Below are 14,588 nucleotides of genomic sequence, written 5' to 3'. Positions count from 1 at the left end.
ACCAGGGCTGCCCTGGAGTCCATATATCTTAATTTTGAATTGTGCAACCTGTCCCTTGACAGTTACCGCACTTTGTTTTCAGCTTTCTACACCCAGTTCTTGGATTCTGAGAGCCTTCTGGATCACTTACTAAATAAAGTGCCTTCCAGATGTCTTGTGGAGGGACGCTGAGTGGCTCAGCGGCTGAGCATCTGCCTTCAGCTCAGGTCATGATCCTGGGGTCCTGGGATCGAGTTCCGCATCGGGCTCCCCTTGGGGAGCCTGCTTCTTCCTCCGCCTGTGTCTCTGCCTCTCTCTGTGTCTCTCATGAATAAATAAATAAAATCTTAAAAAAAAAACAACAAAACAGATGTTCTTGTGGTGTTGGCATCAGGGCTGGGCAGTAGAGGGATTTCACACATTCTATGTGGAACATAGTGGGAATCAGGCAGGCCTATACCAGCTCCAACTCCATACAAGGAAAACTTTTGAACTGTTAAAAATAACCAGTACAGGGATGCCTGGGTGGCTGAGCGGTTGAGCATCTGCCTTCAGCTCAGGGCGTGATCCCTGAGTCCCAGGATTGAGTCCCACATCAGGCTCCCTGCATAGAGCCTGCTTCTTCCTCTGCCTATGTCTCTGCCTCTCTGTGTCTCTCATGAGTAAATAAATCTTAAAATAAAATAATAAAATAATAAAATAAAATAAAATAAAAAAATAAAATAAAATAAAATAAAATAAAATAAAATAAAATAAAATAAAATAAAATAACCAGTACAGAAATGCATGGTTTCTGGAAAGAGTGAGCTTCCCATTATCAGGTATACAAGCACTGTTCTGTAGAGGCTTGAGCTCAAGAAATGGTGGCTGTTTTTTTTTTTTTTTTTTAATTTATTTATTTATTCATTCACAGAGAGCGAGAGAGAGGCAGAGACACAGGCAGAGGGAGAAGCAGGCTCCATGCAGGGAGCCCGATGTGGGACTCGATCCCAGGTCGACAGGATCACACCCCGGACTGCAGGCGGCGCCAAACCACTGCGCCACCGGGGCTGCCCGGCTGTTTTTATTATTATCAATTTAGGGTGGGTTTTTTTATTTTTGGTAATTTCTACACCCATTGTGGGGCTCAAACTCATGAACGCTAGATTGAGAGACATCCTCTTTTGAGCCAGCCAGGTGTCCCTAATCTAGGGGTCTTAAACCTTAGAGCAGAGGGGGAGGTGTAGATGAGAGAAGGAAATAAACAGAAGCAAGTGACCATGATGGGCTCCAATACAGTACTCTCTTTTTATTTTTTAAGATTTTATTCATTTATTCATGAGAGACATAAAGAGAGAGGCAGAGACATAGGCAGAGAGGGAAGCAGGCTCCCCACGGGGAACCCAGGAACCCGATGGGGGACTCATCCCAGAATTCCGCTGAGCTGAAGGCAGATGCTCAACCGCTGAGCCATCCAGGCGTCCCAATAAATAAAATCTTAAAAAAAAAAAAAAAAAAAGGAAGTGATTAAGTGTCCATTTTCAGGGTGTATGATATTTGTAATATCTCCATTTTTGCTAAGAGGATTGGGGGTTCAGACAGGTTAAGTAAGTTGCCCAAGGTCACAGTCCAACTGCGTGCCCAAGGGAACATTGGTAAACCAATTGTAAAAGATTAAAAGTACTTAAATACAAAGGCTCATCTAGTTCAGTGATTTTCAAAATTTGCCTGAAGAACTTACTAGAACTAAACTGCTTGGATGGGTTTTAGTAACTTGCATTTGAACAAAATACCTCCAGAGATGCAGGGGCAGTATGACTTTGGTGGTGGTTAAATCCCAGGTTCTGGAAACTCACCAGCTGGGTTTAATGTACTGTAGTACTACTTATTGGTTTTCTGCACGTTTCCATCTGTAAAATGGTGATATTAATACCATGGGTTGTAAAAAATTCCAGAGTTAAATATAATATATTCAATATAATAGAATAATAAATAATGAAATAACTTAATAAACTTAATATATACTATGTGGGCACCTACCTGGCTGGCTCAGTCAGTGGAGCATGTGACTCTTGATCTAGGGTTTATGGGTGTGAGCCGCATGTTGGACATAGAGGTCACATGAAAATTTTAAAAAAATTTTCGGGCAGCTCCGGTGGCGCAGCGGTTTAGCGTCGCCTGCAGCCTGGGGTGTGATCCTGGAGACCCGGAATCAAGTCCCACATCGGGCTCCCTGCATGGAGCCTGCTTCTCCCTCTGCCTGTCTCTCTCTCTCTCTCTCTCTCTGAATAAATAAATAAAATCTTTAAAAAATAAAAAATAAAATTTTTTTTTCTTTGAGAGAGAGAGAAAGCACTGGGAGGGGCACCTAGTGTGAATGAAGCCCAATACGGGGGCTGGATCTCAGGGCCCTGAGAGAGTGAACTGAGCCCAAACCAGAAGTCGGTCACTTAACCGACTAAGCCACCCAGACACCCCAAAAATAAAATCTTTTTTTTTAAAGATTTTATTTATTTATTCATAAGAGACACAGAGAGAGAGGCAGAGACACAGGCAGAGGGAGAAGCAGGCTCCATGCAGGGAGCCCGACGTGGGACTCGATCCACGGACTCCAGGATCACGCCCTGGGCGGAAGGCAGGCGCTAAACTGCTAAGCCACCCAGGGATCCCTAAATCTTTTAAAAAACAAATAAAAAAATTAAAAATATGTGTAAAGAGTATATAACTATATTTTAATAACACATTAATTATATTTAATATTATATATCACATTATATATGTTACATTTGTATATTACGTACTTATCATAAATATATAAATTATTTAATAACAAAGGGCTTAACATAGTACCTGTCATTGGTAAGTAAGACTTAAATGTTAACTTTTTTTCATCCTATGTTATGTGGAGCTTGAATCTCCAAAGGCAGCTCAGGGCATCTTTGGTCAGCCCTAGGCTGTACCCATTAGCCACAGTGATGGCGCAGCTTGCAGCAATCCTTTCAGTTGGATCTCTATCTGCTCATTCACAAAGTTGACTGAAAAATTGTTTGCCCTTTTTGGGCATAAACCCCCAAAGGTTGAGAACACACCTCCCTGGCCACTAGGGGGAGCCGTACATGGTGTTTGGAGCTGGGGTTCCAAACCTGCTTCTCCACTGGTTAGTGGGGGATGAAGCTGGTGTATCTCAGGTCCCAGCTGGTTCTACCATGGGTATGGAAAAGTTACCACGGGCCCTTCTGGGCTCTAGGACCTAGGGCCGGAAGCAGGGATGCCCAGATGCCTCCCCTCCAAGTCTGGACAGTATTTTAATTTTTTCTGCTCTGTGCATATGGTAGGATTCAAACCCCAGAGAATTAGAAGGAGAGGGGGAGGAGCATGACAGGAGTTGGAGAAAGGAAAATTGGCTTCATTCCAGCCCCAAAGCCCCCTGCTGAGCTGCCTTTCCCAGATCCCATTGTTCCTTCTAAATCTGCAAATCTCTCCTAGCAGCTTCTAGCCTCTTCCCCTTTCAGGCCTGGCGTACCCCAGGCCCCATCAGCCTCCAAATGTTGTGTGTACCCAGTTCTGTCTGAGCAGGGATTCCTTAGACCCAAGTACCTTTCATTATCTTATTCATTGAACATGCTTCTATTGGGAGTTTTGGGTGTGCCTAACCCTGCGAGAGTCCCTGAGGAGTGCTAGAGGAGTGATTTAAAATGACACAAACTGGGCAGCCCGGGTGGCTCAGCAGTTTAGTGCCCGCTTTCAGCCCAGGGCCTGATCCTGGAGACCCGGGATCGAGTCCCATGTTCGGCTCCTTGCATGGAGCCTGCTTCTCTCTCTGCCTGTGTCTCTGCTTCTCTCTCTGTCCCTCATGAGTAAATAAATAAAATATTTAAAAATAAATAAATAAATAAATAAATAAATAAATAAATAAATAAACATAAAATGACACAAACTGCTGTCTGGGTGCTCATCAGGCTGAGGGTGGGCACACGGACAAACAGGTCAACACATACATTAAGTAGGTGATTTCAGATAGTAATTAGAACTATAAAAAATAAAACAGGGTGAGGTGATAGAACGTGAAATGGGGGGTACTTTAGACAGAAAGGGACGGTCTCTCTTTGGTGGTGGTGTGTGAACACAGACGGTAAGTAGGTAAGTAGAAGAACAAAGAAAGGCCATCAAAGAAACACGCCCAGTGAGGGGGAGGCTTCAAATTCCAACTTTCCTAGTATTCATGAAAACTCTCAGAAAGGCCTCTGAGGGGCAGCCCTGGTGGCACAGCAGTTTAGCGCTGCCTGCAGCCCGGGGTTTGATCCTGGGGACCCTGGATCGAGTCCCATGTCAGGCTCCCTGCATGGAGCCTGCTTCTCCCTCTGCCTGTGCCTCTGCCTCTCTCTCTCTGTCTCTATGAATAAATAAATAAAATCTTTAAAAAAAAAGAAAAGAAAAGAAAGGCCTCTGAGGAATCCCAGAAACTGGGGAGGAATGAGTGGGGGCTTTCAGGTTTATCCCAAAATGTGGGTGAGTGGAAGGACGCTCTCTAGTGGTGACAAGAGTTAAATTTCACCATCACTGACCTGGAATGCCTCATGCTTGTGATTTGACTGGGCTAATTACGAGTTTCATTCATTCCTCTCTCCCACACTTGTTCATTCAACAGATACTTACTAAAGCGCCAAGTGCTATTGTAGATACTGCAGGTAGAGTTGTGAAACCAACAGTAAATGTCCCTGCCCTTCTGGAGCTCACATCCTAAGGGATAGTCCTAAGCCTAGAATACCACCTCACCTCTGCCCTCCACTATTCCCCAGCTAAACTGCCATCCTAATGCTCCATTAGCCAGATCTGCTGCTTCAGGATCTCTGCACTTGCTGTGCCCTTTCCTTGGAAAGCAAGCTCTTGGCTCTTTGCATCCCTGGGTTCAGGTCTCATCTCAAATGTGACCAAGTCACAAAACTGTAAACTTCTTTTCGTATTACCTATTGTCCCCACTAAAATATAAGAGTCCATGAAGGTTCCTCTCGGATCCCTCAGCTTCACACTTAATAAACGCTCAGTAAACGCTTGCTGAGTGGGTTTGAACATTCATTCATTTAAAAAATATTTATTGGGACACCTAGATGGCTCAGTTGTTGAGTGTCTGCCTTCGGCTCAGGGCATGATCCCCTGTCCAGGGATCAAGTCCTGCATCAGGCTCCCTATAGGGAGTCTGCTTCCTCTGCCTGCGTCTCTGCCTCTCTGTCTCTCGTATATAAATAAAATCTTTAAAAATCTTTATTTATTTTTAAATAAAAATAAAAAATACCTAGCAGGTGTCAGCCTGCATATTATATTACACAGCAGACACCGGTGAACCATTATGTGAACAAATTGAACAAAGCAGATGAAAAAATCCCTGCCCAGAGCATTCTAAAATTAAAATTACAACCCCCACGGGGCGCCTTGGTGGCCCAGTCGGTTTCGCATCTGACTCTCGGTTTCCATAGGGTGAACTCAGGGTCGTGTGATGGAGGCCCCTGCCCGCCTGCAGGCTCATCATGTAGAGTCCACTTGGGGACTCGCTCCCTCTGCCCCTCCCCTCTGCGCGCGCCTGCGCTCTCGCCCTAATAAACTGTACTAACTGTAAAGATCTGCAATATTAGTGCAAATCTGCACTATCCACCGCGTTTACCGTGCTTTGTTTTTTCCATACATTTATCACGTCGACTGTTATAATATCCTCCCTGGTGTTTATGCGTCTCCCCTCCGGAACGTAAGCTCCACCGAGGCAGGGGATTTGTCCATCTTACTCACCACGCCTCCCTCAGCGCTCAGAACAGTGTTGGCACCAAGTAGTTGCTCAGTAAGAACAGACTGAACGAACTCCAGACCTCAGCCTGCCTCCCGCCTGCTTCCCCCCCGCCACGGGGCAGAGCCTCAGCCACGTGGTTCCAAGGGGAATGGGCCTTAGGAGGCGGCGAGAGGTGACCTCAGGCGGCCCGACCCAGGAGTCCGAGCTCCGGGCGAAGGGCCATCGGAGCAGCTGAGCGGATGGGAGGCCCCGCGGAGCGCTCGGATCCTGAGAGACGGGGGGCGGGGCCGTCGGAGGGCGCGCGCCACGTGACCCGCTCCTGCCCCGCCCACCTCCCCGGGGCGGGGTCTCCGGGACGGGCCGGGGCGCATGCTAATCACCCCGAGGCTGCGGCCAATCGCGGCGCGCGCCGAGGGCCCGGGCCATGGATCTCGGACGCTGGCTTGCGCGCAAGCTCGCGTCCGGGCGGCCCCAGGCTTCTTGCAAGCGGCGCGGCGGGCCTGCGAGGTGGGGCTGCAGCAGCTCCCTCGACCTCCTCCTCGTCCTCCGCGGCCCGCCGAGTCAGGCCCGGCCCGCGCGGGGGGCAGGCGGCTGCTGCCTCAGGCGGAGGCGGAGGCGGAGGCGGGGGTGCGGCGGAGGGCAGGGGCCGCGCCTTCGCAGGAGCCCCAGCCGGCCCGCGCCTTTGCACCGTGCTCCATGCATCCGGAGCCCGCCCCGCCCCCGAACAGCAACAGCCCCGAGCTTCCCCTCGGCGGAGGCAGCACCACCAGCGGCAGCCGCCGGAGCCGCCGCCGCAGCGGGGACGGGGAGCCCCCGGGGTCGCCGCCCCCGCCAGCCGCCGTCACCTACCCGGACTGGATCGGCCAGACTTACTCCGAGGTGATGAGCCTCAACGAGCACTCGATGCAGGCGCTGTCCTGGCGCAAGCTCTACTTGAGCCGCGCCAAGCTCAAAGCCTCCAGCCGGACCTCTGCTCTGCTCTCCGGCTTCGCCATGGTGAGCTCGGGCCGCCCTGCCCTGCCCCCCCCCCCCGTCCTGGCCGCTCACTCCCGCAGCCCCGACGGGGCCCACCGGGGGGGGTTCGAGGAAGATCGGGGAGAAAGGTGTCCTGGATGCTGGAGGGTCCAGAGGTACTGGACCTGAGGAGAGGCGGGCGACAAGTGACATCGGTGTGGGAGATTGGATGTCGGACACATGTCCAGGGGTGGGGGCTCAGGTGCCTCCAGATGGGCGAGTTTGATGCAGCAAGTGGGGAGAAAGCAGAATCTGTGAAGTAGGTCTGTATGAAGACAATCCCACATGTGTTCAGGGGCAAAGGAAGGACGTAAGGGGTCTGAGCTCCGTGGGAGCAGGTGTCAGGAAGTGGGGAGGAGTCGGACCACTGCGCTTTCTTGTGACCCCACACTTGAGGCCAGAAAATATTAGCCTCCTCCTTCTTTCAACTAGTAGAGGGGATTTCCTGACACGCTTTCTCCCACTGCATTTTCCGAGAGCCCGAGCCTAGGGTTTTGACAACTATTCTCCACCCTCAGTTTCTTCTCCAGAAACTTGCCATTGAGTCATTGGATGTGGGGGAGGAGGGTGGGACGTGTTCCCCTTGAATGGGCTTTCAAGTGATTTGGGTGGAGGGTCAGGCTAGTTTCCTCTTCCTCCGCCCAGCTGAGCTGGAGTGAGGGGTGGGGTAGGTGAGGCCGCAGGTTGGGCTGAGAAGTGGTCCTAAGGGCGCCTTCAGCCCCGGAGTCTTCCCCATCAGGGCCTGCAGAACAATTTACAATTACCACTGCGTGACATCAGCCTGTGTGAGTGGGGTCTGCCCTCCTCTCCCAAGGTTTCTAGCCCGAAGCACTCCTGCCACCTCAGTGAGTGAGCTAAGCCCTGGCCTTGAGGGAGGGAGTGGCTGCACCCTTGTGTTTTCTTGGGAGTGTGTCTGGTACTCTCCCTGTGTTCTACAAACAAGTGGGCCGACCGATGGAGCCTGAACTTTTAGAAGCCCTGAGCAGGCCCAGCGTACACTGGGCCTCAGTGAAAAAGCCAGGTGATTGAGGGTGAGGAACAGCTCCGCTCGCTCTGCCACATGCTGCCAGTGAGACCTCAGGCACATTTCTCTCTGGATTTTTTTTTTTTTCTCTCTGGATTTGGATTTCTGAGAGGGGATGAGAGAATCTGCGTGTTTGTGTAAGGGAGTGGCACACTAGTTTTTAGTTTAGATCATATGATGGATTTCTAATCTGTCCCAAATCCTTAGAGACTAGTCTCTGCCTTTGCCTAAAGAATCTCTAAGACTAGCCGACATTTATCATTTACCTGTACTAGGCATTGTTGAGGCTCCCTGAACTTCCACACTAACTCCTCAGCTGCCCTTTGAGATGGTTATGTCACAGGACTTTCCCATGGCCGTACAGCTAGTCTGCTAGAGCGGGATCCTGAGTCTTCTGGCATCCAGAACCGTCTTGGGCACTTATGCCTTTTGTGGCATATAGAGTTTTTTTTTTTTTTTTTTTAGATTTTATTTATTTACTCATGAGAGACACACACACACACACAGAGGCAGAGACACAGGCAGAGGGAGAAGCAGGCCCCATGCAGGGAGCCTGACATGGGACTTGATCCCGGTCTCCAGGATCACACCCTGGGCCAAAGGCAGGAGCCAAACCGCTGTGCCACCCAGGGATCCCCCGATGCAGGATTTGATCCATGGGTCTCCAGGATCATGCCCTGGGCCGAAGGCAGGCGCCAAACCATTGAGCCACCCAGGGATCCCATGTTCTGATCATTGTCCAGCCAGGTGAGGTGTTCAGACCCAGTCTCCCAGGAAATGAGAAATAGAGCAGGAAAGTTTCTTTTTTTTTTTTTTTTAATTTATTTATTTATTCATGAGAGAGACAGAGAGAGAGAGGCAGAGACATAGGCAGAGGGAGAAGCAGGCTCATGCAGGGAACCCGACGTGGGACTCGATCCTGGGTCCCCAGGGTCATGCTCCGGGCTGAAGGCGGCGCTAAACTGCTGGGCCACCCAGGGATCCCCAGGAAAGTTTCTTTTAAGCAAAATAAAATGTTACAGTTGGGAGGACAGGGAATGACACCATTAGCTTTTAGAGCTGTGATCTGTGTTTAAGATGGTAGCGCACCTGTTCCCCTTTTTCTTGGGGTCATAAATGCATGGCTCTTCAGGCTCCTTCCCACTCCAGGAGAAGTGAGGATCTGCTGGGTGGTGCTTTCTTGCCCTCTGGCATCCTGTTTGTCCTTGAGAAGATAGCTTCCTAATCAAATGGCACCTTTTCTGTTAAAAACAGTGCAGGAAGTCAGGAGGCAGGGGCAGCCAGTGGCATTGGGTGGGCTTCAGCTCACCCAGAATGTGTCTTGGGGGCCTTTATTTTCCCTGGTCAGGGTGAAGAAGGCTTCCTGGCTCTGCAGATGAATTCCCCAAAGTTCTGGCAGGGAGGGGCTGAACCCCATCACAGCATCCATTCTGGGGACGCAGTTATAAGAGGGGTAACTGTTTGCTGTGAGTCTATAAATCTATGGGAGAAATGGAGTGGGGGTGGACAGACAGACCCAAGAGGCAGGCAAGTCTGCCTGTGCCCCCCAACCCCACTTACAACCCCAGCCTTGTAAGTGAGCCTCTGAGAGGATGGGGTGCCACACAGCCCAGCACCATGGAAACAGAGTGAGCAAGTTTCCTGGACTACTCTCCCTTGGCCTGTGAGTCAGCACAACCAACTTCCTGCCCCCAGAGGGCTTCCTTCCTAGAGACCTGGAAAACCAGAGGCACTGATGTGACCTCTGATCTCCGAGGGTAGGAGAGTTGGCAAAGCTGCCAGCATCACCTGTTCAGCAAATGAGATTGAAGGAGGGTCTCCCAAGAGCCTGGAGGGGATTGAGAGACTCGCTGTCATAGATGAAAAGGCCTGGCCAGGTGCCCTGGTGTGGTGGGGAGATAAGGCTGTGGGATCTCAGACAAGCTATATTCTCTGGAGCCAGTTTTTTCATGTGGACAAGGGGGGATACATATCCTGCTGTGCCATGGATTGTATGAGGATTCATTATGAGTCCCAATTGAGCCCACAAAAGGTTTAGAAATTTTCAGGATTTTTTTTTTTTTTTGAGATTTTATTTATTTATTCATGAGAGACACAGATAAAGAGAGGCAAAGACACAGGCAGAGGGAGAAGCAGGCTCCATGCAGGGAGCCTGATGCGGGACTCGATCCCGGGACTTTTTTTTTTTTTTTTAAAGATTTTATTTATTCATTCATGAGAGACACAGAGAGAGAGGCAGAGAGAGAAGCAAGCTTCATACAGGAAGCCCGATGTGGGATTCGATCCTGGAACCCCAGGATTACACCTTGGGCCGAAGGGAGATGCTCAACCACTAGTCACCCAGGTGTCCCAGAAATTTTCAGGATCTGATTGTAGACATCTTAGGTAGACCCTCTGTAGTCTGCACACAAGAGTCCCGCTCCTGACAGCATTTCTAGAAACAATAGGCTTTTGCTGGGCTCAGCATCCAGACTTCAAAACCAGGGTCCCTGGATGTAGCACATGATCAGCATCCTGCAGGTGCTGCTTGAGCTGAGGGTACCCTCATGGGCCATGACTCAGGGCATCTGTGCCTCAGTTTATCTCTGTGAGGGGCAGCCTGACCTTACATCCTGCAGGACTATGGTAAGCAGACTGGCAGTCTTGGTTTGCTGGGGAGGGCAGGCTGTAATGTTAGCCTAAGCAGAAGATAATTGGGAATGTCAGCCTGCTGCCGTAAACAAAATGCTTTCCACAACCTGGGATCAATTATTTTTGGATTATCTGCCTCCTCAAGTTCTCTGCCCGCCAGAACCCTTTTGTTCCTAGGTTCCAGAGCGGGTTCAGAAGTTGCTTGGAATTTCTATGAAAATTAGTTGGAGGGAAGAGCTGAAATCATAAGACATTGAGCCTCTGGGATATGTTCAGAATTCAGGGGGCATGGAGATGGGTGAGAAATTACTATTATTATTCACAGTGCTAATTACTAATAGTAATTACTGCTTTTGTTGATTGAGCTTTTGTAATAGGCTGGACATTGTGCTAAGTATTTTACTCGTACCATCTCTTGGGATCTTCACACAACCTGGAAGGATAAGTGCTTGTCCCTGGTGAATAACTTGCCCAAGTTTACTTGGCTGGTAAGCTGCAAAGCCCTGTGACCCTGGTGTAGCCCCATTGTGGAAGAGGACTTAGAGTGGTAGGAGGACAGTGCTGGGAGGTGCCAGTATGACAGAGCAAAGTAAGAACAAGGACTTGAACCAGACAACTTGGGTTCCAGTTCTGGCTCCACCCCTTACAACCATGAGATCCTGGAAAAAATTTTTAATGTCTCTGGGCCTATTATAGTAGTACCTACCTCATAGGGTTGGTGTGAGCATTCATTGAATTAGTATTTGCAAAGCACTTAGAATGTACCTGGCCCAGGTTTTGGGGAATCTCCCTCACCCTTGTTCTCATGGGACTGCTTTAAAAGGGTTAACTTAGGGCAGCCCGGGTGGCTCAGTGGTTAGCGCCGCCTACAGCCCAGGGCCTGATCCTGGAGACCCAGGATCGAGTCCCACGTGAGGCTCCCTGCATGGAGCCTGCTTCTCCCTCTGCTTGTGTCTCTGCCTCTCTCTCTCTCTCTCTCTCTCTCTCTCTCTCTCCTCTCTGTGTATTCTCATGAATAAATAAATAAAATCTTAAAAAAAAATTAAAATAAAAGGGTTAACTTAGGGACGCCTGGGTGGCTCAGCAGTTTAGCCCCACCTTCAGCCCAGGGTATGACCCTAGAGACCCGGGATGGAGTCCCACATTGGGCTCCCTGCATGGAGCCTGCTTCTCCCTCTGCCTGTGTCTCTGCACCTCTTTCTCTCTGTGTCTCTCATGAATAAATAAATAAAATCTTTAAAAAAAAAATGGTGAATCTAGTCAGGGAAGATGTTACAGGACCTTGGCCGGCTGTTTAAGAAGTATAAACTCTTTATGTAGGCAATAGGGAGCCATGCAAGATTTTGGAGGGAGTTACATGATGAATTCTAGAATAATCTTCATGATGTTACTATTTACTAACTTCCAGGTAGGAGACTAGACCCATTTCTTTCCTTCTAATTTAGTCCTCAGATCAACTCTTAAAGGTACATACATAGATAAACTAGGGCTTGGGGCGCCTGGGTGGCTCTGTTGGTTAAGCATCGGGCTTCAGCTCAGGTCATGATCTCAAGGTCCTAGGATTGAGCTCAGCAAAAGTCTGCTTCTCCCTCTGCCCCTTCCTTGCTTGTGCTCTCTCTGTATCTCTCTCAAGTAAATAAAATATTTTAAAACAAAACCAAAAAAACCCCTAAGGCTCATAAGAACATAGAGATTAAGATATCCAGCTAGTAGAATTCAAGGCCTGGTCTGACTTGGATCCATTTCTACTTAACTGCTCTTTGGCTGCTGTGAGCTGGTTGATAGCTGGGCCTTTGAATCCTTCCAGATGTGCAGTTCTGCACTCTGGGCTGTTTATAAATGGAAATTTGTCGAATGCCCCAAGGGGAGGGCACTCTTTGCCTAGCTGAGGAGCCTTTTGTGAAATTTCACAAGTGCCTGTCATGCATTTCTGGAATTTTCACTGGGAACCATGTTGAGTTCTGCTGGTTGTTGGGTTCAGGGCTGGTGAAGGAGAACTCTAGGATTTCTCAAGGTGGCATGATGGTAATCAGTGTTTGGGGTTAAGGTAGGGTCCCTTGGAGAAGTAAAATCCAGGTTTAAGCAAGAGGCAGCAGGTTTCTCTCTAACAGGACTTCTGGATAGCCTTTCATAAATCTTATTTTATTTTATTTTTAAGTAATCTTTACACCCAACTTGGGGCTTGAACCCACAATCCTAACCTCAAAAGTCATACATTCCACTGATGGAGCCAGCCAGGCACCCCTTGGGTAGCCTTTACTATTACTCCCCGAAGGGATGTCACAGACTAGTAGGACCACAGACTCCTTTCTTCAGAGGAGAATCTTGTGGGACTGTGATTTGACAGCCAGCCCACTTTGGTTTTTGAGCATTGGTCTGTTCAGAAATCAGCCAGCTTTTTCTTTAAAGGGCCAGATAGTAAATATTTTCAGCTTTATAGGGTACACAGTCTTGGTGGTAAACTACTCAATTCTGCCATTTAGGCTCAAAAACAGCCACAGAGGATGGGGAAATGAATAGATTTGGGTGTATGCCAGTAAAACTTTATTTACAAAAATTAAGCACCTACCCCTCAAAAAAATGTTAGTGATACCTGAAGTGTCTGTATCCTTATAAATGAGATCTGTTTTAATACAATGTGTATATTATAAATGCATAAAAAGACAAAATTAAAAAGTTGAAAGGAGGAGCTAAATAATAAATGAATATCATTGGAAGTTCTTTTTTTTTTTTTTTTTTTTTTTAACTTTTATTTATTTATGATAGGCACACAGTGAGAGAGAGAGAGGCAGAGACACAGGCAGAGGGAGAAGCAGGCTCCATGCACCGGGAGCCCGACGTGGGATTCGATCCCAGGTCTCCAGGACCGCGCCCTGGGCCAAAGGCAGGCGCCAAACCGCTGCGCCACCCAGGGATCCCTCATTGGAAGTTCTAATATGATCTTCCCGACGGATCACCGAGGATTGTCCATCAGATATGTCAGAGAAACATGGAGCTGAAATACCCGAAGATTGGGTCTTACATTCATTTATTTCTTCTTTTTCTTTTTTTTTTTTAAGATTTTATTTATTTATTCATGAGAGACACAGAGAGAGAGAGAGAGAGAGAGAGAGAGAGAGAGGCAGAGACACAGGCAGAGGGAGAAGCAGACCCCATACAGGGAGCCCCATGTGGGACTCGATCCCGGGACTCCAGGATTACGCCCTGGGCCAAAGGCAGGTGCCAAACCGCTGAGCCACCCAGGGATTCCCCCTCATTTATTTCTTCAACAATATTTTACTAGAGGGATAAACCCTAGTGTTGGATGCTGGAGAAACCGTGGGGAGTAAGAGTAGAGTGGAGGAAACAAGTCGTGTAATTATGACTTTAGGACATGTTTGGTAAGTGATGTTGGGGAAGCATGTATGGAAGGATACATATTACAGTCTTATTTCCCTAAATGTTTGGTGCCTGCCATCCTCCCTGGGGTGGGGATTTTGCTGTCCTACTTCCTGTACGCTCCCCAGCAGAGTCTCAAGATCCTCCAGGCACATAGTAAGCTCTCAATACATATTTCCACCAATGGGTCAATGATCCCATCCTCACCTGGGAGGCCACAGAGCAGGGGTGACTTGGGAGGTAAAACCTGGGGAAGTTGGAATTAGATGTACAGAAAGCCTAGGCCTGTCCTCCCCGGAACCTGCAGGTTCAGACTATTTGGCTTATGACATAAGTTTAGTGAATTGCAACCAGCATTTTTTTTTTTTTTAATGAAATAAGAATGGAACAAAATAGTAGTGTGCACTGGTTGTTGTAAGGATAGGATATATCAGCGTCCTTTAAGGGGAAGTATTGTTTGGGGAAACTTCTGTTTCTGCCGTAAATATGTGTCTATTTATAGAAACATTTGGAGTACTGGACTATAGTGGTCAAAAGAGTTTGTAAACTACTAGACTAGGCCTCGATCCTGTCTTAATAGATGGTTTGCAATTGAGGTAGGACTGGCAGGCCCAGACAGCTCTGGTTGACCCTGAGTGACTGTGCTTGGCAGCCCTTGTGTTCCAGGCTGCAGCCTAAAAGAGTGACCAGTGAACCCTAGGCTTGGAAAAGGACAGTTGGATTTCCCAACTGTGATGCTGGGATCAGGCCAGGCATAGGAGGGCTGCCTTGGAAGGGCCTAGAAGTCCAGGTGCCAGGTGGTGG

General features: G+C 48.5%; 1 protein-coding gene and 1 long non-coding RNA gene across 2 annotated transcripts in view; one reads left to right on the top strand and one right to left on the bottom strand.

Moving 5' to 3' along the window:
• Positions 1 to 1,247: 1,247 nt before the first annotated feature.
• LOC112676509 (uncharacterized) lies at positions 1,248 to 6,045 on the bottom strand. Its single transcript, XR_003146564.3, has 3 exons — positions 5,740 to 6,045; positions 1,752 to 1,868; positions 1,248 to 1,455 (listed from the first exon to the last, which is right to left on the bottom strand). It is a non-coding gene; the product is annotated as an uncharacterized LOC112676509 (long non-coding RNA).
• A 119-nt stretch (positions 6,046 to 6,164) lies between these two features.
• Positions 6,165 to 14,588, top strand: part of ORAI1 (ORAI calcium release-activated calcium modulator 1) — a 15,235-nt gene continuing 6,811 nt past the window's right edge. The window contains exon 1 of the mRNA XM_025473831.3: positions 6,165 to 6,733. Coding sequence (XP_025329616.1) covers positions 6,434 to 6,733 — 300 coding nt within the window. The 5' untranslated portion in view covers positions 6,165 to 6,433. The remainder of the gene's footprint in view (positions 6,734 to 14,588) is intronic.

This window comes from Canis lupus, chromosome 26 (assembly GCF_003254725.2).
Source record: "Canis lupus dingo isolate Sandy chromosome 26, ASM325472v2, whole genome shotgun sequence".
Classification (NCBI taxonomy): Eukaryota; Metazoa; Chordata; class Mammalia; order Carnivora; family Canidae; genus Canis; species Canis lupus.
The sequence above is the reverse complement of the archived record's forward strand: the minus strand, read 5'-3'. Positions and strand labels throughout refer to the sequence as shown.